This window comes from Sinocyclocheilus rhinocerous, unplaced genomic scaffold (genome assembly GCF_001515625.1).
Source record: "Sinocyclocheilus rhinocerous isolate Xijiao unplaced genomic scaffold, SAMN03320098_v1.1 scaffold1043, whole genome shotgun sequence".
Taxonomy (NCBI): Eukaryota; Metazoa; Chordata; class Actinopteri; order Cypriniformes; family Cyprinidae; genus Sinocyclocheilus; species Sinocyclocheilus rhinocerous.
The window spans coordinates 727444-751867 of NW_015642610.1; the positions used below are offsets into that span (position 1 = coordinate 727444).

At 38.5% G+C, this 24424-nt stretch overlaps 1 protein-coding gene across 3 annotated transcripts in view; it reads right to left on the minus strand.

The window, feature by feature from the left end:
• Positions 1-24424, minus strand: part of LOC107756291 (protein FAM172A-like) — a 127398-nt gene that overhangs the window by 48511 nt on the left and 54463 nt on the right. For all 3 annotated transcript variants that reach the window (XM_016573318.1, XM_016573316.1, XM_016573319.1), the window contains exon 7: positions 6567-6782. In XM_016573318.1, coding sequence (XP_016428804.1) covers positions 6567-6782 — 216 coding nt within the window. The remainder of the gene's footprint in view (positions 1-6566; positions 6783-24424) is intronic.

Below are 24424 nucleotides of genomic sequence, written 5' to 3' on the forward strand. Positions count from 1 at the left end.
GGAGCTCAAAATAAATAAATACACACACACACACACAGCAGATGCCCACACACACTTGAAACACCAGAAAACCTCGTAACATGTGATTCTGACCTCTGCTGCGGCCATATCACCAGTTCAGAAGATAATTAAGGCACGTCCGGTCGCCACGCTTGTGTTGGCAATGAGAGGTTATGTGGAAGGTCTTCAAGGCCAAAGTTCACATACACACAGAGGACCTCCAGAAGTGTCCCTGAACTATGGGAACACTGACTGAGGCTGATACAACCCGAGTCAGAATACAAGTCTCTTGACATCTCTGGCTCGGCTGGGCCATATCTAATAGACATGTAGGTTAGGGATGTACGAGCCAGGCATTGGGAAACAGTACATCTCCAAAACACGGATTCCTCTCGTCCCCGGGGGAACAGGAGAGAGAAGACGAGGGATAAATAATGGATGTCGTTCCTGTGGAGACGAAGGACGCAGTAGAGGTACACAAAGTAGGAACACCAGCAGTAACCCCTTGAACCGACGATAACATTCTACCAGTGCCCCATCGGTGACACCTTTATACGATTCTGGAGTGCCTTTTAGGGACAACACAATATGCTTGCATTCATAATCATATGCAAGATATTGGTAAAGCATCACAACCATACCTGTCAACATTTGGGTATGAAAATCAGGGAGATCTCTGAGCGTGTGTGTGTGGGAGGGGGGAAAGAAATGTGAATAAGTCACGATATTATGATAATAACGTGACTTATTCATGTTTCTTTTTATTTATTTTTATCAGTATTACAAATTTTATTACATTAACACTAAACACTGTGCTGCTTCTGTGCCTCCACTGCACGATTGTGCTGTTGATTTAATGTGCTGAGTAACGTCATATTTCCCACCGTGTCTGATATTAAAATCAGAGCGACACACTTTGCAAATGGCATGGGGATCTTTGATATGGCTTTGAGATATGAAATGTAATTCTTCCGTCCAGCTGTTGTTAAATTTACATGTTTTTTTTTGTTTTTGTTTTTCACCAGAGCACCACTTGAGTCTTCTGGTTGCCAGGTTGAGGTCACAAATGGGTTGAAATTTGTATGATGTGTCGATTGTGTGAGTAGGATGCATTTCATACAAGATCTGGCAACTGGACAACCTTGGAATAATATATTGATGTGATTATTCAAATACCGAGGTTTGGGCCATAAAAATTATGGGAGTATCCCAGGAGAGATAACAAAACGGGAGGGGGGCAGGAGATAGGTGTGAAATACAGGAGACTCCCGGGAAAAACAGAAGTGTTGACAGGTATGATTACAACACACATTTTTGTTCTAAATATTGACTTTGGAAAAAGTTTCTTTTGCATACTACAAAAAAGTAGTTATTTTACATAAAATATTGTTTAAATCACAATAAGTCTCATTCACTATGTGTGTACACATTTCTGCACAAAACCTGTGATTTTGCCTATATTATTATTATTATGTTAAATATTTTTTTTTTTTTGAAGAACTTAATTATTCAGCAATGATATTTCTATTCAAGAATTATAAAAATGATCACAGTTTCTACAAGAATATCAAGCAGCACAACTGTTTTCAACATTGCTTATAAAAAGAGATTTCTTGAGCAGCAAATCTGCATATTGAATGATTTCTGAAGAATCATGTGATACTGAAGACTGGAGTAATGGCTGCTGAAAATTAAGCTTTGCCATCACAGGAATAAATTACAGTTGACAAATAATCCTATTATTTATTATTATACTCAGGCTGTAAGCCCTTATATGGAAATATTCTGGCCATATAATATGCTAACTACTAACTTTAGGCATGTGCTCCCTTAAAAACAATCCAATGTGAAATTGTCAGAAGAAAAATAAACTATGCAAACAAGAAAACTTGTAGGCTATAATTCATGGAGACCCAATGGGCCTTATTCATGAAACATGAGCAAAACAAATTTCTGTGTAAACTGCACATAAAACTGTTGCATGAATGGACACACGAATGATTTACACAGTTCTGCTCATGTTTCATGAATAAGGCCCAATGTGTTGTGCCAGATTACATCAACTCAGAACATTTCTATTGTAACTATAAAGGCCATTTTTCAGCATTATATATAACAGATCCAACACTTAAATGTTACTGCCTCGAAAATCAATTCATGGTAAATGCGACAAGAAGCAGAACTGTGTTGCAAAACAATGTAAAGCAGAGGCCTAGTGTCAATGGATGCTTTATTTTTCTCTTGTTAGGTCATAGCGTACATGATGTATAAAAGCGACGGCGATCTTGAGTGTTCAATAAACTCATGCCATCACTGCAAGGATCTGACACTTAAAGTTCTGCAGGCACTTCAGAAAAGAATAAACGGAGAGATGGAAAGAGCAAGAAAAGAAAAACTCCTCCTACAAGCTGCTGCATCTGAATGTTTGACGAAGTGCTCTCCCTTTCTCTCGCAGCCGAACCGTTTTACAAAAAAAAGCAACAATAAGAAATGTGAGGAAAAAAAAGTGTTAGGAGAAGGATTCTAGTCATTTACAAAAATAAGTGGTGCTTTAGAGAACGGCTTCAGCACAGATGAATCTAATGTGTGGCTGTCAGTCACCGCACAGGTGTGGATACTGCACTTTGTATTCACTGATTCTACATCTTGAAAGCGCTAAAGTACGGCGATAGTTTTTAACACTGGCTGGTTATGTAATTGCTCAAAAAATGATTTTGGATAATTTTTAACCAAAAAAGTTACGGACTGCAGCTTTAACATTATTTAATCCTGCGCTATCAATGGTGATTAAATCTAAGGATCGGTTAGCTCATAGCACATCAAACTGTGCCAATTATTATTATTGTTATACTTTGTTTTCAAATTGTTGTTGACATTAATAACATCAGCATTGCGTGAGTGCGTGTATTTAGTGTGTATTAGCGTTACCTGTAGATTTAAATTTCTGTACAGTCTAATCTCTAATTGTCATACTATTCGAATTTCATATAAAGAAATTGTTATTGTAACCCAAAAAGCAAATTAAAGTTCCTTACAACTCGTTCTCTTTTAAATAAATCTTTTTAGTAATTAGCTGCTGTGAGAAAAGGCTATAAACGATCCGTCACCTGCAGCATCCTCACGTGAGATATAGCATACTATCCGGGACAAATTCTTTATGCTTACAGACGTGACGTAATGACGCAGCGCCATGTTCGAATTTCCCGCGAAAACCTACCCGAACCACTCAACTTAGAAAACTTTATTACAAGCTTACCGTTGTGAATCGCGCTAAAGTACGGCGATAGTTTTTAACACTGGCTGGTTATGTAATTGCTCAAAAAATGATTTTGGATAATTTTTAACCAAAAAAGTTACGGACTGCAGCTTTAACATTATTTAATGGACACAAGTTAATAGTTGTATTTCATTTACAAATATTAATAAAAAAGATTGATAAATACTATAACAAATGTATTGCTTATTGTTAGTATGTTAATGCATTAATTAGCGTTAACTAATGGGCCTTATTGGAAAGTGTTACCAAAAATATTGTAGTCAGTTTGTGTTGTTTTTACCTTCAAAATAAGTCACTAGGAAACAACATAAAAGTTTTAAAACATATGAACAAAAGTGTGGTTACATTTCTAATTAACTGAATTTGCATTAATGATCTGTTAAAAAAAACTAATATATTATATTATATTCATTTTCTGAAGAAAATTTGTGTAGTACTTGAAAAAACCACTATACTAAGCGCCTTCCAGGACACTGCTATGCGGCTGCTAATGTGTTCTGAGTGGTTTTAGGCTTTTGTTTGATTACTAGCCCATTTTAAAGGAGCCCACCATTGAGTTTTAATCATATATTGTGCCTAGAAAGGTCTTGGTTCTAAGTTTAATAATTAGGGTTAGGGGATTAGAAGGAAAAGAAGCATTAAAACAATACAGATTATTTGCAACTCTAATAGCAATGTTTGCCTTAACAATTACAAAAACTAATAATGTTTGTAAATATTATGAAACTATTTCCAACGTTATAAAAGTCTTTCCACTGTATGTTTTTATGCAACTATAATCACTTAAGTACTATTGCACATGAAGCCTTAACAAACATAAAGGACCTCAAAGTATACAAAGAAAATTAAATCAGAGCACTGAATCATTACATTTCAGTCACTGACAATGTGCTGCAGGATATTAGTTATATAAAAACTAAAACCAACAACACATATAAACTAAAGCTTGAAATCACTTCAAAAGGGTCCCTTTAATATTTCCCTGCAGTGGCTCAAAACAAAACGGCCTTTTCACCTTGCGTGCATTTCCACTTGGCAACAGCACTTCAATCAGAGCGCTGAATCATTACATTTCAGTCACTGACAATGTGCTGCAGGATATTAGTTATATAAAAACTAAAACCAACAACACATATAAACTAAAGCTTGAAATCACTTCAAAAGGGTCCCTTTAATATTTCCCTGCAGTGGCTCAAAACAAAACGGCCTTTTCACCTTGCGTGCATTTCCACTTGGCAACAGCACTTCAATGCTCCCTACAGGAATTCACAAGCACACATACAGTATAAGTCACAGACACACAGTCATCAGCGTTCGTCCTTGTGCTGGTGCAGCTCGCACCGGTCTGAAGCTGCATAATGCGGAAGAGTGGAAAGCAGGCAGACGTCACAGTGCAGAATACTGTAAGGCCATCCGGCAGAACTGGCCTAACAATCTCATACTACTAGACATATGTGCCAAAAGTTCAGGAGAAGAGCGAGAGATGCTAATTCATCTCATATGAATCCCAAACTATCCCAGCTGAAATATTTATTAAGACATTAATATGGGTTCTTCCATTCCTCTTTTTCAGGGTGATGCAGCACCTCTCGGAGACGTACACACACTCCTTCTCAACCTCTTCCTCAACACACATTGCTGCATGTGCGCATGAAGATGTCAGCAGCATCGAGCTCTTATAGATATTGACAGTGAGTTTTTCCATTATACACAGCAGCCTGGAAAGCAACTTCCTCTATTCACCACACCAACACTGATGAAACGCCTCAGAAATGAACGAGGTGTTGAAATCTCAGATTCACACTCACTGATGGCTATTTCATAGATTTTTTTTTTCTCTTACTGAGCGTGTGTGTGTGTGTGTGTTAAAAAAAAAAAAATTCATCTGGGCAACACCACAGAATTCTGTCCTCATTGAGAATTTATTAAGGAAGGATAGGTGTCAGAGTTAGTTTATGGCGATAAAAAGAGGGCAATTAAGAAAATTTGTTTACAAAGAGAGGAAAAGTGAGAGGTTTGATGGTTTTAAAGCTGACTTGATGCTAATAGTGCAGATAATTATACCTCAGTGTGCCTTGCGTGTGTGTGTGTATGTGTGTGAAGGTAGCCTCAGAAGTGTGTTGACAGCTCACACACCGTCCGCTACTGAGTCAACGATGCTAAATGACAGTACAAGGAGTGTGACGATATGCGACGTGGCCGTCAAATGGTGATAAAACAAAGCGCTAACTTTTGGGAGACACATTTTATGTATTTCCAATTGATGCTTCCTTGTTTCATCCGGTTGCCTCATGGTTTTGCATTAGAAATTATTCGTTTCTTTGATTTAGAATGTATTATCTGTGGTGTGCATAATGTACATGCAAAAATGTGTGTTTGAGAGACTGTGCATTGTATAATTTGTGAATACTGCGAAAACAGTTCGACTAAGCTAAGCTTTTTGTTGAAGATACCATTAAATTTCTGATGGCTTTAAGGTCATTTGCATGCTTTGTACTCTTGAAGTCAGCATGAAAAGAAAATTCATGCTATCTAGTTTCTAAATGCATGTTATTGATCTTATTGTGAAAGATTCATCCATGCATTTTTATGACCTCATAATTTTTTATTAAAATATCTTCCTGTGAAAAGAACATACTTCTCTCTGTAGACATATGCCAGACTTTTCCAATCATTTAATCCGCTTAAACCCTGTAGCCTCCATTTTTTAGAGCAACGGACACATCTCAAAATCTATATAGCCAAAGTCCCCACCTTCCTTTTATTTTTATTTTTTTTTCAAAAACCTGTTATACTTGGATGTGTGTCAAAATATGGAAGAAAGGATTTGCTGCTACTTCTGTTTCGTCGAGACATTAAATGTTGACAAAATTAACTTAGCAGATATTTGCATTTAAAATTTACTGTATTTCTTTACTGAGAAAATAACTCGTCCAGCACTGCACAGATTTTTGTCCAATCAGATGCTCTCTAGAATGAGAATTTCCTTCTCCCTAATGGTTCAAAACTGTGACATAACTAATGTATACCGTCTATTAAAAATAATTAAAATGGGAAAGCACTTCGGCAGAAAGCGCATCAAGGAATAAAAACTGTGCTTATCAAGCTGAGATTTTACAAACAGAGAAAGTGAGATGAAAAATCTGGATGTCGTCCAAATTCTCCACAGCCTCCTGTCCGCACATGTGTGGCCCACTCACTCAGCTGCCTAAAACCCCTTCTCACCCTCTATTTCACCTCATATTCTTTTCTCTCTCTCCACACCCATCATCCTCCCTCAGCCACTCACTCGTATCGGGATGTGCTCCATCTCTCTTTCCTTCTGTGGGTTGCGATACTTCTCATAAAAGTCCTTCTTTTTCTTGTTCTCCCGCTCTTCCTTCCTCTCTCTCTTTTCAGCCGGCTCATCAGAGGCATCCGGGGACAGTTTCTTGGCTGAATCCGGAACCTTCTCCACCTCCAGAGAGTTCTCGTTGGGGTTCAGCACAATCACCCCATAGCCCTCCTGAGAGACAAAACAAATACAAATGAATAAACAAATAAACAGGCTCCAATGCTCTTTCTGATTGTATTGGAGTTGCCAAAACAAACCGGCCCTTCATAATAAAGCAAGGTGTCCGGGGAGAGGCATGTATGCCAGCGCTGTGAGTCAAGGCATTGTGTAGCATGCAGTAGAGGAGTGAACTGTTGGGAGAGGGATTAGAGCGGCTCTCAATGCGAACGGAGGTCAGTGTTGCTTTCATGTGCGCTCAAATTCAGCTTCAGCTTCAGTTAGTGCGCTGACATTCAGCATAAAGAGCAATACTGATACTGCGGAAATCCAGCTTTGAGGAAATCCAGGAATACACACACACACACACACACATACACATATATATATATATATATATATACACACAGTATATATATTTTTTTTTTCCCTTTTTTTTAATAAGTCAAAATGATAATGTTTTAGATGTGTCTAATTTTAAATTAATAAAAAAATATTAAACCACTGTAAAATAAACTAATTTTTTAAATCAAATAAAACCAAAGTAACCAAAAAACACCATACAAAAAGCAAAACAATAATTAAATAAATAAACAAATAACACATTTAAAGCCTTTAATACTGAATGGTAGCAGTGTCTCAGTGGTAATAAAGTGTCTTTATGGAGAGCAGGCAGATATGAAACAGTCTGCTGCTTATTCTGCTGCCCAGCTCTAAATAAAAACATAATACACAACCAAACTCCCGCAAAAGAGAATCACCATATCAAAGTCTCCCAGACGGCTCAAAGTGAATTCTAATCCCTGCATATGCTAAAAACATGACCAGTGCTTACAAATCAAACTTCACAAAAAAATAAAATAATAATGCTACTACATTTCAGTAAGAATTACTATTTAAAAATAAATAAAAAATTACTTTCACAAATTAAATACAATTATTTAAAAGTATAATTATTTAAATTATATAAAAAACTAATAGCATTTAATCACAAAACATTCATATTAAAAGGTATCTAATCAACAATTCTGAAGCAATAAAACAGTTTTCTACATATGACAAATTATTTTTTTTCCACCAGTAGAAGAGCTTCAAACAATTTGCATTGCTGCAGCAACAAAGAATCAAAGGTGTCATTTTCAAAACGGCTAATTAAAAATTAAGCTTCTGTCAATAGCAAACAATTATAATTATTTCACATGATGGACTGCAAAGCAAGCATTTTCACGTCTAATCAATACAAATAAGCTCACACCAGCATTTTACTAATGCAACTAATAAGAATTAAAAACACTAATATAAGATTATTATGTGCTCATATAGTTTTAAATACATTTTAAAACCAGAATTTAATTTACAGTTAAATATAAAACAAATTAAACTGCATGCATATTAAACATTCAACACAAAATCAATGCGATCATTAAATTATAAAACTGCAGCCAATGTAATTAATTTCTGTTGAACTCTGAGTCCGCTTCTGATTAAATAAATGTCATGTTCTTTGAAATCCAGTCAGACAGCCTGTGGTGTGTAAAAGTAGAGGAGGCGTTTATCAGAGTTAGTCTAAACTGACCAGACGTGGGGATGAAATTTGTAGTTAGTTGTTTCTGTCTGGCAGGCTGGTGTCATATAAGTGATGTTGGTGGGCTCTTACTGTGGTGTAGTGGTTAGACTGTGTGGCGAGAGAGGCTGAGTGAAGCTCGGTGCCACTGCCCACTGGTGGCAGGTTGGATAAATGACCAAGACTGGTGCTTAATAAAAACCAACAAACTCTCCATTGCCCATTCTTATCTTTTGTTTTGAAATAATAATGTCTTTAAAGCAGAGGTTATAGAATCATTTGCATAAGTTGACTAAACTGAACTTAGTTTTGAACTTAGGTTCATGCAGTGCCATTGGTCTCATATTTACCACTTCAATAAAATATATTTCCAGCAACACGGAATTTTCAGCATTCATAAACAATCATAAAATCTAAAATGTTAATTTACACCAAAAATTGTCAAAAATTCAGTAGTTGTACAAATATCAAGTTCAAGTTCAAGTTCATTTTATTTGTAGAGCACATATACAACAGCCACCAGGCTGACCAAAGTGCTTTCCAGAAGAGTAACAATTTTACCACATACACAGAGAACAAACCGGACAAAACTTTAAAACCGCACGTTTAAAAATTACCATATCACAGTAGTCAATACACTAAGGAAAACAAATAAGTTTTTAGCAAAGACTTAAAAACAGACAAAGAAGGGGCCATTCTAATTTCTAAAGGAAGGGTATTCCAGAGTCGTGGCCCCGCCACCGCAAATATCAGCAAATTAATGTTTCAATAGTTTTTCACTATTTCACTATAAAAATAGTTTTTCACATTTATCTAAATTATAAAGTTAATAAAATATTAACAAATTAAATGATCCAGAAAAAGTTTGAACTGAGTCTGTACATTACGCAGTTGAAGCTAAATTAATTTCAGAAAACTGTGCAAGAGTAATATAATAAAAAATAAAATAAAAAATAATATTAAAATATATTATTATTATTATAAATAAATGGGAAAAGCATAAGAATATAACAATATTTAAATAATTGTAAAAAAAAAAAAAAAATCTATATCAATGACATTTATATGTAAAAATATTAATACAACATGACGTTGATTTATAATCTTATGCCTCTAATAGTTACTGACGAATAAAACGCACTCATGACCAGGCTTCCGTTTCTATGTTTAGCATTCAAACTTCGCAATGTTGTGCGTCCTGTTATCTGAAAGACTGCAGAGCCTCTCTCTCTCTCTCTCTCTCTCTCTGTTACGACGCATTTGCCATATCCCGGCCTCTTCCCATGCCCTCCTGCCCTGGCAAGCACCTCCTCGAGGGGCAAGTGGCGACAGGGTCTGGTCCCTGGGCCAGCGCAGGTCACCGCAGCCCCTCACTGGGGCTCAGACCCCATAACCCGCCGCTGGACTGCCTCTTTAGTGCTCTTTTGTCCAGCTGTCTCAGACCGGCCGACTTCTTGCACATAACACAACAATGACTTGATCTCTCCGAGCTGTGACTGACACCCCTGTGACATTCTGGAAAATTCTCTGGGTTTTATTTTTGTGTGTGTGTGTCAGTGTTGTTTTAATTATACAACAAAACAGCTCACCTTTTAAGAACACGGTTTAAGATGGGGCGAGGGAATGCATAGAGCTCGAGATTAAAGAACTGAGAGCATTTCTACGCGGCCAAACAAACGCTACAAAAGATCCATCACCATGAAAACATCCTGCCACAGCGTATTTGCACATTTACTGATACAAACACAAAAAACGGACTGTTCGGTTTGATCCAGTTAAATGAGTAATTGATAAGTACAGCAATGATGCCGTGTCCCCCAAATCAGCCCTTCTCAAATAAACTATTTTAAGTCTGAATGGCTGAAATGAGACATTGCTAATAATCCTACACCTCTGACGGACAGCCCAGTGTTTTATCTATTTGCGGCCCTTTGTTTGGCTTTGAAGTGAGTGTGTCTCTCTTTATGTCTCTGATGAACTAAAGCGTGTATTGCTCTGGGCCTGGCGGTGAGAACAACACTTGACGGGTACAAAGCACGCTTGATAGCAGTAAGGAGTGTACGTGTTTGTGCGTGTGTGAGATAAAAATGCCACGTGAATGAGTATGTTCCATATGTAACCATTCGCACAGGAATCGACATATAACTTGGCACACCAACATGTTTTTACGTCCTACAACGAAAGCATGTTAACGTGGCAAAAATGCGTGAGTGTGCGATCAAAGCGGGAGGTGGCGAGCTCTCGGTGTTAAAAGCGACGGACAGACTCTCCATTACAGCACGGCCTTGGCCTGGCCCCCTGTGTCTGTGCGTCCTGTTCTCTGATTGGCTGTCGTCTGTGGAAATGCCCACGGCTGAGGAGTCTAGCCAATCAAAGACAGAGGCATCAAGGACAGTGCGTGATGATTGGCGGAGGGAACAGATGATCTGAGGAGGGTCGGCACATATTTACACACACACATACAAAAACTCAAACAGAGATGCGAATTGAAAAAAAGATTTGATTACAAAAACTAAAAAATTACACCCTTAAGCATATCGAGCAAATGTAATAACAATAATAACATTTGCATAAACCTTACGAATACAGAAGCGCAGCAATACACGAGACAAACCGACTGACCGGCAATACGGTGCCGCTCTCTCTCTCCCTCCCACATACTGTGAGAGAACCGGTGAGTGGCACGGGTCCGTATTACAGTCTTTCATTACAGGTTGGTGTGGTGTGCCCCCTCTAGGCGAATGTAAATCCAGGATACAGTATTATAAACCCGAGCCCTGTGAGGGTGAGATTGAGGCCTGCCTTTCAAGGCCACCTCTACTCCCCGCCCCACAGTTCTGGGTGACCTTGTCTGTCAGCGGCGCTACATGGGCTTCTTTTCTACTGTGCGAGAGCCCATTATCCTTTTCTCCGAGATACCACACACAAACCTTCTCTCTTTTTTTTCTCTCTGTGAGATTAAGACTGCTTTCACCCCCCCAGGTCCTTCTGCTCCTCTATACAAATATACCCGGTCCTGATTGGATGAGACAACACACACAGACATACACAGTACTAGATCTGGGCAGTAAGCTGGTATATACCGTATACTGTCAGCGGGTTGAGATTTTGCTGTACTGTTTATACAGTGGTACATATTCGCACAGCAAAGACAATCTTGACATTGGCATTATTACACAACTTGTTATATAGGGGTGTTGTATGGCTTAACGAAAGTGTTTAGTCATTTATTGTTGCCAAGCAATGACACAACGAGCCATATTAATAGAAACCGATGTGTGTTCACAGATATGCATGTATACCGGCAGTTTTACAGCAACTTCAGATAAGAATCAAGTATCTTAAAAAATTTTAGTTTTATAATTTGGGATGCAATAGTATTAAATTTCTAGCCAATGCCGATAAGTTGAACATTTTTACATGTGATATTTAATTGATAAATTGACATTATTAAAATTGTATACAAAAACATTATACTAAAGTATACTAAAAAGAATTGCTACAGCCACATTTAGACATCATAACATTATAATGTACAGTATGAAAAAAATGGATTACATTTTAATATTTGCTAAACTGTTGGTTAATAAAGGTAAATTTCATGTAAAAATTGTTAAAATGAAATATCCAGTAACAATAAATAATAACAATAATAATAAAATATCTAATTATGACAATAAAAAATTCCAATAACCAAAATATTGTGCATTCCATTTTGTAATATTAGTTGTATGGTTTTATGAGACGTTTTTTAACTGATGTCAGATTTGTTACTATAATTATATATTTTGCCTTGCGACCCTCTAGTTTTAAACACAAAGATAAATAAAATAAAGAATTGTTCATGTGTTCAATTTATTTCACACACACACACACACATATATATATATATATATATATATATATATAAGGAATCTAAGAAAGACTTACGTCTGCATGCGTTACATTCTTTGGATGGACTTACAGGGCCTCATAAATGTCCATTAAATGACTGTGAAGCATAAGATCTTTGGAGATTTTAAAATCCATAGAGTAAATTACTGCGTGTGGAAGTGGGGAAGAGGAAAGACATAAGCCAGGCTTTGAGCGGCACAGCTGACTGAGACGCATGGCTGTGATTAAGCTGTCCCGCTGTTTACAACGCTGTAGTTACAGCTCGGGGCTTTGGCTTTATCAAAGAGATGTTGGGAAACCTCGCTCATGATCGAAGACACGCACACACATATATAAACACACACATCTGCTTTCAGTGAGCTGTGTAACCCCTTGAGGGCAAGAGAGACAGGGAAAGAAAGAAGGGAAAGAGAGAGAGACTAAACGAAAACAGTGAGTGAGGGAGGGAGAGAGAAAGATGGCGAGCAGGGGTGGTGTCGCATTAATCATGGTGCAGGTGGAATTTGTCAGAGCTATCGATTGTGTAAGTAAATGTTACAGAAATCATTTGTCAACTTTTTACAGGAGGGCAACATGTCAATCGCTCAAAAAGAAGTGACTGTGGCAGAAGGGAAACACCATTTACCACTATAGAGAAACAATGCTGACCTACAAACAGACAAACCACTAAATACCAATATGTGTACAGACACTTACTACAGAAACATTTCAAGTCTACATGAAATCACAAATGAAAAAAAACAAAACATTTTCTTTCTTAAAGCAGTCTTAGTCTTATTGTGAATAATTCACAAAACAAAACAAAATAAAATAAAATACATACATAATGGATTAAATCAAGCTCCTGTTTTCTGTTTGTTTTGACTATACACTGACTTGCTAATATATTATGAAAGTAAAATGGTTTGTAAATTGCATGTCATATTTACTATAAAATGAAAAAACAAACATTAAATATGAATTGTGTATGTATGTATGTATGTATGTATGTACGTACGTATTTATATATTAAAATAAATGCAAATAAATAAATAAATAAGTGACACCATCCATCAGCTCCAGTTAGTATTCCAGTAGTATTAGTAGCAGGTGTGGCAGTACTGAGGTCCAGAGGTGTGTTTATGGTGTGGGGGCGGAGGAATATGAATAATTTAGTGATACAGTGGGCATGCCTTTAGCGTCATGATTTATATTTCTATATTGTTTCCCCCCTGCACTCATGTACATTTTTAATGAGGGAGATGGGTGGTATAAATCACTCAAAGATAGCTGCCCCATGATATCTCAAACTGTTCCATATATAAATTACCATAAATTGAAAGGGAGGAGACAGTGTGACTCTATTCCATAAGTGTGAGATGATAAGGGGGTTTGCTTTGACAAGTTAACGATACTGTACGTGATTAGTGGTTTATTACAAGGCTGCCAACATATGCACAGATGTGCGACAGCTCTATTATTTTTAGACTATTATTTTCAGTTCAGCTTAAAACTAGATTATTAGTAAGAGTATGCCAGGTGTTCAAATTAGGCTGAGTTTTACAGAGTTTTGTAGATGTATAATCTTTAGAGACACTGGCCTGTTTACAGTCAGAATACACATGCTCATAATCAAACTCCACTGGACCAAACTAACTTAAGTCTATGCTGACTTAAACAACGTCCAGCACTGCAGGCCACATCGAGGCCATAAAAAGAGCATTAGTGCTAAGCCAGACGTTTAGTACTAACAGACCAGAGGCTAAAGGCCTCTTGAGCGGAGCAGCATTTTCAAACTTCATATTCCTGTGTAATCTATCTCTGGCTGAGTATGAATAATGAGTGTCCTACAGGGTATTAATCTTACTGACCACCACTGACTGTGGCCAGCCCCTGAGGTCAAGGGTTAAAGTGGAATCCCTTGACCTCTACTTTGTTATTGTGGCCCCGGAGAAGGAGAGCTAAAAGACGTGCTGGTGGTCTCCAAGGTGACACTGATCATTGGATTAAATGAGAATATATTACAGTGAAATATTACTTCCTATGTGAAGCTGAATGATTTCACCTACAAACGAGGAGGATTACCATATCTATGTACTATCATCAAAAGGAAAGGTTCCAAAAGCTAGCTGAGCTGCCTAAAGAGTCTGCATTTTAAAGCACCATATATGCTCCTACACAAAAGCTGTAACAAAAGGTAACAAAAATCATGCTGCATTCTAGGGAAGTCATATTTTAAGGTGGCAACCATGCATCCTTTGCAATGAAGGAAATCTCTGAATGTACTGCACTGAGAAAAGTGATTGTGGACTTCAATTAATAGCAGAAAATAGCATACATACATACATATACACACACATACAGTACCGGTCAAAAGTTTGGGACGAGTAAGACTTGTAATGTTTTTAAAGAAGTCTCTTATGCTCATCAAGGCTGCATTTATTTAATCAAAATTACAGAAAAAAAACGTAATCTTGTAAAATGTTATTACAATATAAAATAATGGTTTCTATTTTAATATCCTTTAAAATATAATTTATTTCTGTGATGCAAAGCTGAATTTCCATCAGCCATTACACCAGTATAAAGTGTCACATGATCCTTCTGAAATCATTCTAATATGCTGATTTATTATTAGAATTATCAATGTTGGCAACAGTTCTGCTGCCAAATATTTTTTGGGAAACTGCAATATTGTTTCAGGACTCTTTGATGATAAAAAGCTAAAAAGAACAGCATTTATTCAAAATATAAATCTTTTCTAACAATATAAATCTTTGCTATCTATATATACACACTAATAGTAATTTAAAAAATTCATTATTTTACCCAATATGTACATTACTGTTCAAAAGTGATTTTTAATGTTTGTAAGAAAACAGTCTCTTATTCTTACCAAGTCTACATTTGAACAAAAATACAGTGAATGAACAGTAATATTGTGAAATATTATCACAAATTAAAATAACTGTTGTCTATTGAAATATGTTTTAAAATGTAATTTATTCCTTAGTTGAAAAAGCTACATTTTCAGCAGCCATTACTTCAATCTTTAGTGTCGCATGATCCTTAAAAAAAAAAAAAAACTTGTATAATGCCAATTTGGTGCTCAAAAAATATTTATTATAATCAATATGGAAAACATTTGTGCTGCTTAGCATTTTGAGGATTTTTTTTCAAGATTCTTTGATAAATAAAAAGCTCAAAAGAACACCATTTATTTGAAATATAAATCTTTTGTAATATTACAAATGTCTTGATTGCCACTATTGGTCAATTTAATGCACCCTTGCTGAAGTATTAATTCTATCCAAAAAATATATATATATACTTTTGCATGGTAGTGTATCTATTTTTGTGCCTATTAAAGTACTGCACTGCTAGCTTAGCAACATGCTAACGACAAACTCCCCTGTGTGTTTCACGTGTGTAACACTATTTGTGTTGCATGTGGTGTTGTTGTCTAAAAAGACCACTCCAAATCAGTCACTTATAAGGTTTCATAATAGATAGCATGCCATCTTAGAAGTCGGTGGCCTATGTAGAAAACTATGCAGCTCAATAGGTTTTGGAGCAGAGCTTCTCAAACTAACTTTTGGCTGTACAATAGAGACAAATACACTTCACAACTGACTGCATGAGCAGTGAGCACACCCCCTTTCCCATAAACATGAATACAATTATGGCACACAGGACAAAAAATGCTATTAAAAAAACAGAAGGAAACTTTTTGAACTTCACCTGTTGGCTTATTTTTTTTTTAGCATATTGCTTACTCATAAATCATAACACTGGGTAATTAATCAAGCTGTCAAAAAGAGGACAGAGGAGAACATGTGGAGGTCGAAGGTCATCGCCAGACCAATGGAGGTCAGGGTCACACCACATTCCTCATTATCAAGTTGGGCCGGAGCAAACAAAAGCTAAGCAGATGGAGAAGGACGAAGAGTGAGAAAAGAAGCGAAAAAAAAAGAGGGAGAAGAAAAGGGGGAAATGACAAAGAAAAGTAAAAGAAGCTGTCAGCTGCCTGCAAATGAAGATGGGGAACCGATTCTGAAAGGGAAGGCTGCGGGGAGAGAGACAGAAAAAAAAAGAAACGAGAGAAAAAAAGAATGAGAAAGGGGAAAAAAAGAAAACTACAAGATGTTTCTGCCATATAGACACAAAATAGGGTGGAGAGTGGAGGATTGCCAGCGGTCTCAGAAGCCCCCCATCACACACACGCGGCTGACAGAGACGTGAGGAATCAGTAGTGGCAGATATGATTGTTATCTGCTTGTCTCTGGTCTTCTGAGAGAAAGAATAAAGCGAAGCGATACCTTTCTCTCCAGACGGCAGATCAAGCCTCTAAAGACAGTTAGCAGGTTCAAAAACACAGAGGTCAGTCTTGTTCAATATACAAACCCTACTGCCGCAGATAAGATGAGTGCTCATGATAGCACCAGCAAAGGGGGAAAAAGATGTAAGGGAACACAGAGATGACATTTTGTGGTGATGGCTGACTGTGTACATTTCAGAATGAAATTGTGTATTATATGAATAAAGTAGAGGGGTCTTTATAAAGGTAACATAAGAAGGTACATCAGGCCTAAATCAGATCCTCATCAAAGTGTCTTGTGAGTAGTTGAATATGTAATTACCCAAACATCTCCCATTTCCTCATTGCTAAGCTTCATTGGGAGGCAAAGCAGTACTTAATAGTGTACTTCTAGGGAAAATCTGTCAACATTTTGTAATTTCAAATTGTTATGACTTCATTTCTTCTGTTGAAAGCAACAAGAAACTTTGAATATTATGCTGGTTGCTCTTTTATACGTACCTGGAATGAATGGTGACTAGATAATTCAAGCTTCAAAAATGAAGCTAAGGCACCATAAAAGTATCATAAATATAATCCAAAACTCATATGATACTTAATAAATGATTTTTTTGGACATTTTTTAATGTTTGACATTCCAAGTTCCCAATTCACTCTCATGATATGGAAAATAGTAGCCAGTATATTCTTCAAAAAATTCATATTTTGTGTTCCACAGAAGAAAGTAAGTCACAGAGGATCAGTGAAGTTATGTTTGCTGCACATAGTGCACTGAATTTTCCAGAAAATATGATCAGATGCTAAAACCTATTTAGGAAAATAGGAGCCACTATGAAAATGAATTATTCGGCAACCAATAACATTGTAGTAATGCGCTGTCCAGAGTCAGTCATGATTAATTTGATTTCATGAGTGCAAGTATACCAAGATAAAGTGTATTAAACAGCAGCATTCTGCTGGTCATATGACCAACAACATGGCCACCCCCATGAGACGAATCGCTCCGTGTAAAATAAAACAGCTTTTTTAGGCTACAGATATGACTGCAGAATGGAGGTTTGTATGGCCTCTCGACACACAGAATTCAATATTTATATTAGCCTAGCCACAATTAAGTGTCCTAGGTTTGATATTTTACCCGATTACCTCTTCACTTCACAAAAACCCTCCCTCCTTTCATAACACACATTCATTACTCCGACATCAGTACAAACACACAGAAGGACAAGAATGGCTACCTGGCAAAAGCGTGAGCTAGTGGGAGAAAAAACATATCAGCAAAACAATTTAAAAAGTGCATATGCTACGCAACTCCTGATATTACCATCTAATCCCACTCCACCACACGAAAGCTGAATTCTCAACCGGTTCTCTATCAAAACATCACTCCTGAACGAGACATGGACCACTGCGCAAAATTAGCTGTCACCCTTTCCTCAAAATCTTTGTTAATCTCGTTTCCAGTGTTTGTGGATTTATCAGCACATGCATCAATGTCAGCTCCTTGGTTACTGAGGCGCACTACACGGGAGAAGATATAATTAAAACTGTTTGGGTGCCAAGCGAGGGGAGGGGTGAGGGTGGGCGGGCGGCAATGCAACATTGACGTCTTGTTTGCTTCGTCTCCTTACCCCTTGAGAGTCGCGCATGCATACAGCTGGCGATAACAAATACACCAGCAGGATGAATTCGCTAGCTCTGACATCTCAGGTCAGCGAGTGGCAGCAGTTTAATGATAGATGTTAGTCCAAGGGTCCATCATGTGCTTCGGTTCAGCCTTGAAACATCTATTTAAAAACAAAACTTCTGGTACAGCCATCAAACTGTCCATGATATGTCTCATTATTGTGCTAGAAAATGTAGCAGAGCAAAAAAATGCACATAAAAATGAATGAATAAATAAACCCACACCTATAAACAAACATATTGACTACAAAACAACACTCTTCAGACAAGTCCATAGCTTCGAAAGAATAATAATTTCGTAGTATATGTGGCATCCACAAATAAGTGGCCGGTAACTATTGAAACACTACGCTCCCCCCCCCACCCCCAGACTCCACTAACCAACAACTGTGTCTTTTCTTTCTCACAAACATATTGACTACAAAACAACACTCTTCAGACAAGTCCATAGCTTCGAAAGAATAATAATTTCGTAGTATATGTGGCATCCACAAATCAGTGGCCGGTAACTATTGAAACACTACGCTCCCCCCCCACCCCCAGACTCCACTAACCAACAACTGTGTCTTTTCTTTCTATTTCTAGTACCTGTCAAAGAGTGCACACATTAACAATTCAAAACCCCCAGTCTTCAGTTTCTGCCGTTGGGACCAGGAGCATGAAATGTCCCAGAGAGTCCTCCCTGAATGTGGCCACAGCAGCACACAGACCCGGTGGCTCGATGACACCTTGCTAGACAGTCTACATGATCACAAGATACAGACACTGAAAAATACACTCGTATGTAAAATACATTCAGCTGTGGATAGGGGGAGAAACAGTTCAGCACACACTGAAACAAGCTCCCCAGAGTCGAACGTGTGCAGGTGAAGTGAGTCTTTGTGAGAGGGAACTAGTTTTAAAGTCACACTATCACTCATACAATCACATCCAAAGAAAAGCTGCGTGTTTACGTTGGATACATAGTAAAGAAAAATAAACAATCAGGACATGGGACAAGGCCAAAATAGAGAAATCAAATTTCACCTTTCAACACTCTCATAAATTAGGAAGTAATTAAAGAGGCAGAATTTTTTAAGAATTTTCTATTTAAAATTGTACTAGAGAACACAGAATTCCCCCTAACTCAAGAATCACTCATTTACAGCAATGCACTGACCAATGAAATGTGAAAGTTGGACTATTTTTCTAGGTGGGTGAACTTAGCTTTTTTAGCATTACCAACTAATTCCTGTTCCATCACATCCCTTCTTGGTGTCCTTGTGTGGATATTGTTAAAAGACTCTTAACTTCAATCACGCTAGTCTCATGCTAACACATTTGTACCCATCGCCATTCCTTTCCCCCCCATTTTAGCCAAGTGAAATTCATTTTCTGTGGTAATCGACAACATTGAGTCACAACATTCCTTTAAGCGTGCACCTTCAGCAAAGAGACGCACCGGCCTCTGTGACGCTAAGCCGGTAAGTGAGTTAACAATGCACACTTGAGGCATCTTTTTCATCCTCAACACTCCTCTTCCTCTCTCAGATCTGAAGGCAGACGCCTCTCTCTCAGTACAGCCAATAATCAATGCCATTTCAGGTCGACCCTCAGCCGAGCCTCTAACCAGACCTCTCGCTTTCATTCCCTGCCGGCTGGGTACGGGAAGGCTCATTAAAAGTTCAGAGTGGCTTACTTGCTGAAGCATTCATCAGCTCTAAATAAACAAGCTCTTTGGAGGGCAGGACAGCTTCTTTGGCTGCAGCGGCTAGACTCTGCAGAGCTTTAATTAAATTGGCAGGCCAGGCAGCGGCAGAGCGGGAGGCCACGCAGAGGCCGCCACATGAGGGCAGGCGCTGCGATCTTTGGCCGGTTGAGGCCCTAAGATCTCGCGTTCGCCAACAGAGACACCAGGAATCACTCTTTTCCCGTCTCCATCCATCCCTCGGTGATGAAGGAGGACAGAGCATTAAGTGTACGTCGCCGGTGTGGCGGGTCACTTATTCCCCTCTTCATTAGCGAGAAAATGAACTCTCGTAAACGCTTGTTAAAATCCCTACCTACACTCCCCCGGTTAATGCCGGCCATCCATTTGTGTCCGTTTTAGCCACCTGACAAGGCTTTACGGGAAGATTAATTGTCCTGTGTTAGGAGACGACTAACCCCTGTCTCTCTCTCATTTCCTTTCTTCTCAGTCACAGATGCAATAATTGAGCCCGTCTTTGTCGTAACAGTGTGATTAGTGCACAAGAAAAAATAAATAAAAGGAGGGTGAAAAAATAGCAGAAAAGAAGAGAGGAACAATGGGAAAAAAGAAACACACTGCCCTTCACAACTTTATACAAATGTAGATTGGGACCCGTGAATCCGAAACACCTGATGACATGAAATGGGGTTATTAATTAACGAGGGGGGCGAGAGAACGTAATGAATCGCTTATTAATATTGACGATTTTTTTATTTATTTTTCTCAAACCACACACATTATTTCCCAATTTGTCGAGAGGTACGGGGGGAGCAGGGCACTCTTGGTGCGTTTCGTCATCTCGGGCCCTCCAGCCAGCCCTCTTGCTTATAGAAGTGACAATGTAATGTGCCCGTCTCTCTCCCTGAACCGAAGATAATGGCTGCTCATTACCTGGCCATTCCCAAACACGGCCGCGCTCCGAAGCGATGAAACGTGAGCCTCACATGGCCTTTCAGAAGCAGGGGAGTTGCCCATGAGAGTTTGATTGAGGACAAAATACCCCTCTTTTATTCTTGTCTATTTCTCCACTCTTTCTTTCCCAGCCTGATTACTCCGAGGGAAGCCCGACTCGCAGGCAATCCCCTTTTCCAGCACGTCCCCCCGCCACCCCCGAACAAAAAGAAAAAACGAGCGAGAGGGCCACTGAAGGAGGAAGGAGGGGGGCCACTGGGTGCTGTCTCATTAAAAGCTGGCGATTGTCTAATTGTCTCAAGCGGACCTCCGAGAGACTAGTATATTATACTCATCGCAATTAACCAAACAAAAGACTTTAACCGCCCAAGCACTGGGGTAGAAGAAAAAGGTATTTCGGCACTGCTGCAAAATGAGGGGAGGGGCCCAATTTGGGTCTTCGGATGGGAGGGGGACCAGGCCCCGATTGGCCAGATGTCGCGAGGAGATGGCTACGAGGAGCGGCTGGCCTGCAGAGAAGGGGCGGAGGGGGGGGTTCTCACTAGGCCCGTGAGCATGTGCTCATTTGAGGCGAACCTTTGTGCCGGACCTGTCTGTTTACAGCTCAGGCATGGGCCTAAACACTCCCAGCCTCCATTCACACCACTCGCCTTTCAGCCCTCACAGAAGCAGCCCCTTAAACCCACTTCACTACCATTTTCCCTCTCTCTCCCATCTCCTTTTTGTCCTCTCTTCCATTACATCAAACGCAGGAATAAAGGGCGCAGAACAGAAACCTCGGCCACAGAATAGACCCATCACAAATATTAATTTGAAAAGGTGTTGAAGTGCAGAATCTACTTTTATGCACAAGGACAACTTGGGATCTCTTTTTTCCCTCATAACCCCCACCTTCCCGCTCTCTTCTTCAGCGGGGGGATTCTTTATGAGCTGCAATGAGCTTGGTTTTCAGCTGCGAAAGAAGAGGCAAAGAGGCTGGGAGTGCAATTATCCATCAGCAAAGGCTTCGGATTCAGACGGGCTAAAGACTCCACACTGGCCATTATGAGACAGAGAGCTGTGAGGCTGCATTCACTACTGCACATCTATTAGAGGACAGACACACTCACACACACACACACACACACACAGTCCCACATACAAACTCACTATTGGACATGTTACCATTTGACAAAGAGCAAAAAGACAAATTACAACAATTTTATTGTATAACCAAATATACACTTTTTTTTCATGAAAAATATTTAAACCTTCCCATTACAACAAGATCAATTTACCTGATAAGTGAAACTTATTTTCAACTTGTTTTCAGATAGTTTTCAGTTTTCTTGAATTAAGTTTTCTTATATATATCTCAAGTCTTGATATCCAATGCAGTTTTAAGGATGTTTATAAACTTTTATTGAGACACTCAGAAACCCAGGAAAGAATGGAGTACTTTTAGGTTAGTTTTATAGTGCCTTTTTGAAGCTTGAAAGCTAGTCACCATAAATTTGGAAAAGAGCGACCAGTACAGTGTTAAAACCTTTCCTTTTGTATTGTAGAGGAAAAAATCAATTCAAACGGGTTTGGAATGACATGAGAGTGAGTAAATGAAGACAAATGTGTTTTTTAGATGAACTATCCCTTAAAGAATCAGAATTATTCATTTATATTTATACAATACTTATCCAGATGCTGTGGATGATAATGCAAAAGGGAGCCATTGGATTCAGGCAAGTAAACCCATCCCTACGTCTTTGTGTAAGATGTTGTTTCTGAGCGTCTGACTGTCTGAACTGGCAGAGGGCGAGAGACACAGAGTTGAAAAGTTGAATCTGCTTGTGAGAACTGCCATTTGTGTAGTCAGTATAATCAAGTGGAGTCAACTCAATGAGAATGTGTATCCTACGTTAGTCTCTTTTTTGCTGCATGCTTAAATGCATTATGAATGTGACAAATGGGCTTTACTCTATTATCCTCACATCCTCCTGCTAAAATACTAATTTAATGAATCTAATAACAAAAACCCAAACATTTCACCCATGTCAACTCAATGACCTGCACTAGTGCTCAGAATCCATGCACTCCTCTAGCACACAAGACGATGCATTAAGAAACAGGCTAATTTCTGTATCATCTAGATCCTCTCTAATGTTGTAAACATGGAGTGCATGGGGCTCCAGATTTCTGATCGAAAACAGAACTGCCACAGCTAAGATCAAACCATCTCTCAGCGTGTTGGCGGCCCCAATGGCTGGGGCCCCTCCACAGGACCCAACCTCCAAGCACTGATCTCTGAGGCACGACAAAACAGCCAGTAGGGATCTCCATCTTATTCAAAGCATTAACCATCCCTCTATCCCTCCCTCTCTTCTTTTCAAACACATATACACAGACAATTACTGGTAATCTGCTTAGTCCGGTAGACTGGGGTAGGTTTGCTAACATTCGTGGCAAACAGTTCTTTTTGAAGAGAAGCAAAAAGAAGGAAAGGCGGTTGAGGTCTCCAGGTGTCCGGTAATAGTCCGTAGAATTGGTTATTATTTGCCTCAGCTGCACGCTAAGACTTAAATATTTCACACACTATATTTGTTCGTGTCCAGAGAGGCCGAAATAAGAGGGAGAAAAGAGGAAACACAGAAAGCAAAACTATCACTGCCTTCAGGATTCATCAAAGAGCAGAATGATGTGAGAGACAAAAGGAGAAATGAAATACAGCTTCTTTTTTTTCTTTCTAAAAGCTCATTCCACTTCTCATTTCAGTGGCTACATGTTACAAGTCTTGATTCTGTCTCAATTCTATATATAAAAAGATACTTTTTTTCTTCCAGAAAGAGTTCAAGAGTGAGGGCAATTAAAGGAAACTGTGATACTTTTTTCAAGATTCCTGATGAATAGAAAGAGAAAAAGAAATCTTCTATTTGAAAAAGAAATCTTTAGTAACATTATAAATGTATTTACGGTCACTTGACCAATTTAAATGCATAACCTTGCTGGATAACATACATTTCTTTAAGTAAAAAACTAAAATTATACTGGCCCCAAACATTTTTATATATCATTTATACATTCCAACATGAACTATATCTGTATAACTTAAACACCTGCCTAACTAACCATTTGACAACCAGTAACAACTAGGTGAGCATGTTCACACAACACTTCAAAGTTTCCTTGAAATGACTTTACAGGCCTAAATCATGGATGTAAACAGTTGCAGCCTAGCTTGTGTGCTTACATCTGTCAGAAATGTTTGGGTGCAAGCATGCGCTAACTGTATAACTGTACCATTAACTGTATATAGTTAAAATTCAAGGTTGTAAAAAAGAAAATTGTTCAACTGGCTCCTGAAGGAGAACTTCAGCTGACTAGTAGCACATGTAATTTGAGAAACGGTTTAAAAGCTGAAATGTGCAGCTTGTAAAAGCACATAATTTAAGCAGACACAAATGTGTGAGCTGCAAAGTCTAAATTGTCTTTTTAGCAATGAGACTAGTACTGTAGGTGGATGAACTTCCTGTGGGTATAGTCTGCTGCATATAACCTTTACCTTGTGGATTGTTGTGGGGGATTCTTTATGAGCTGCAATGAGC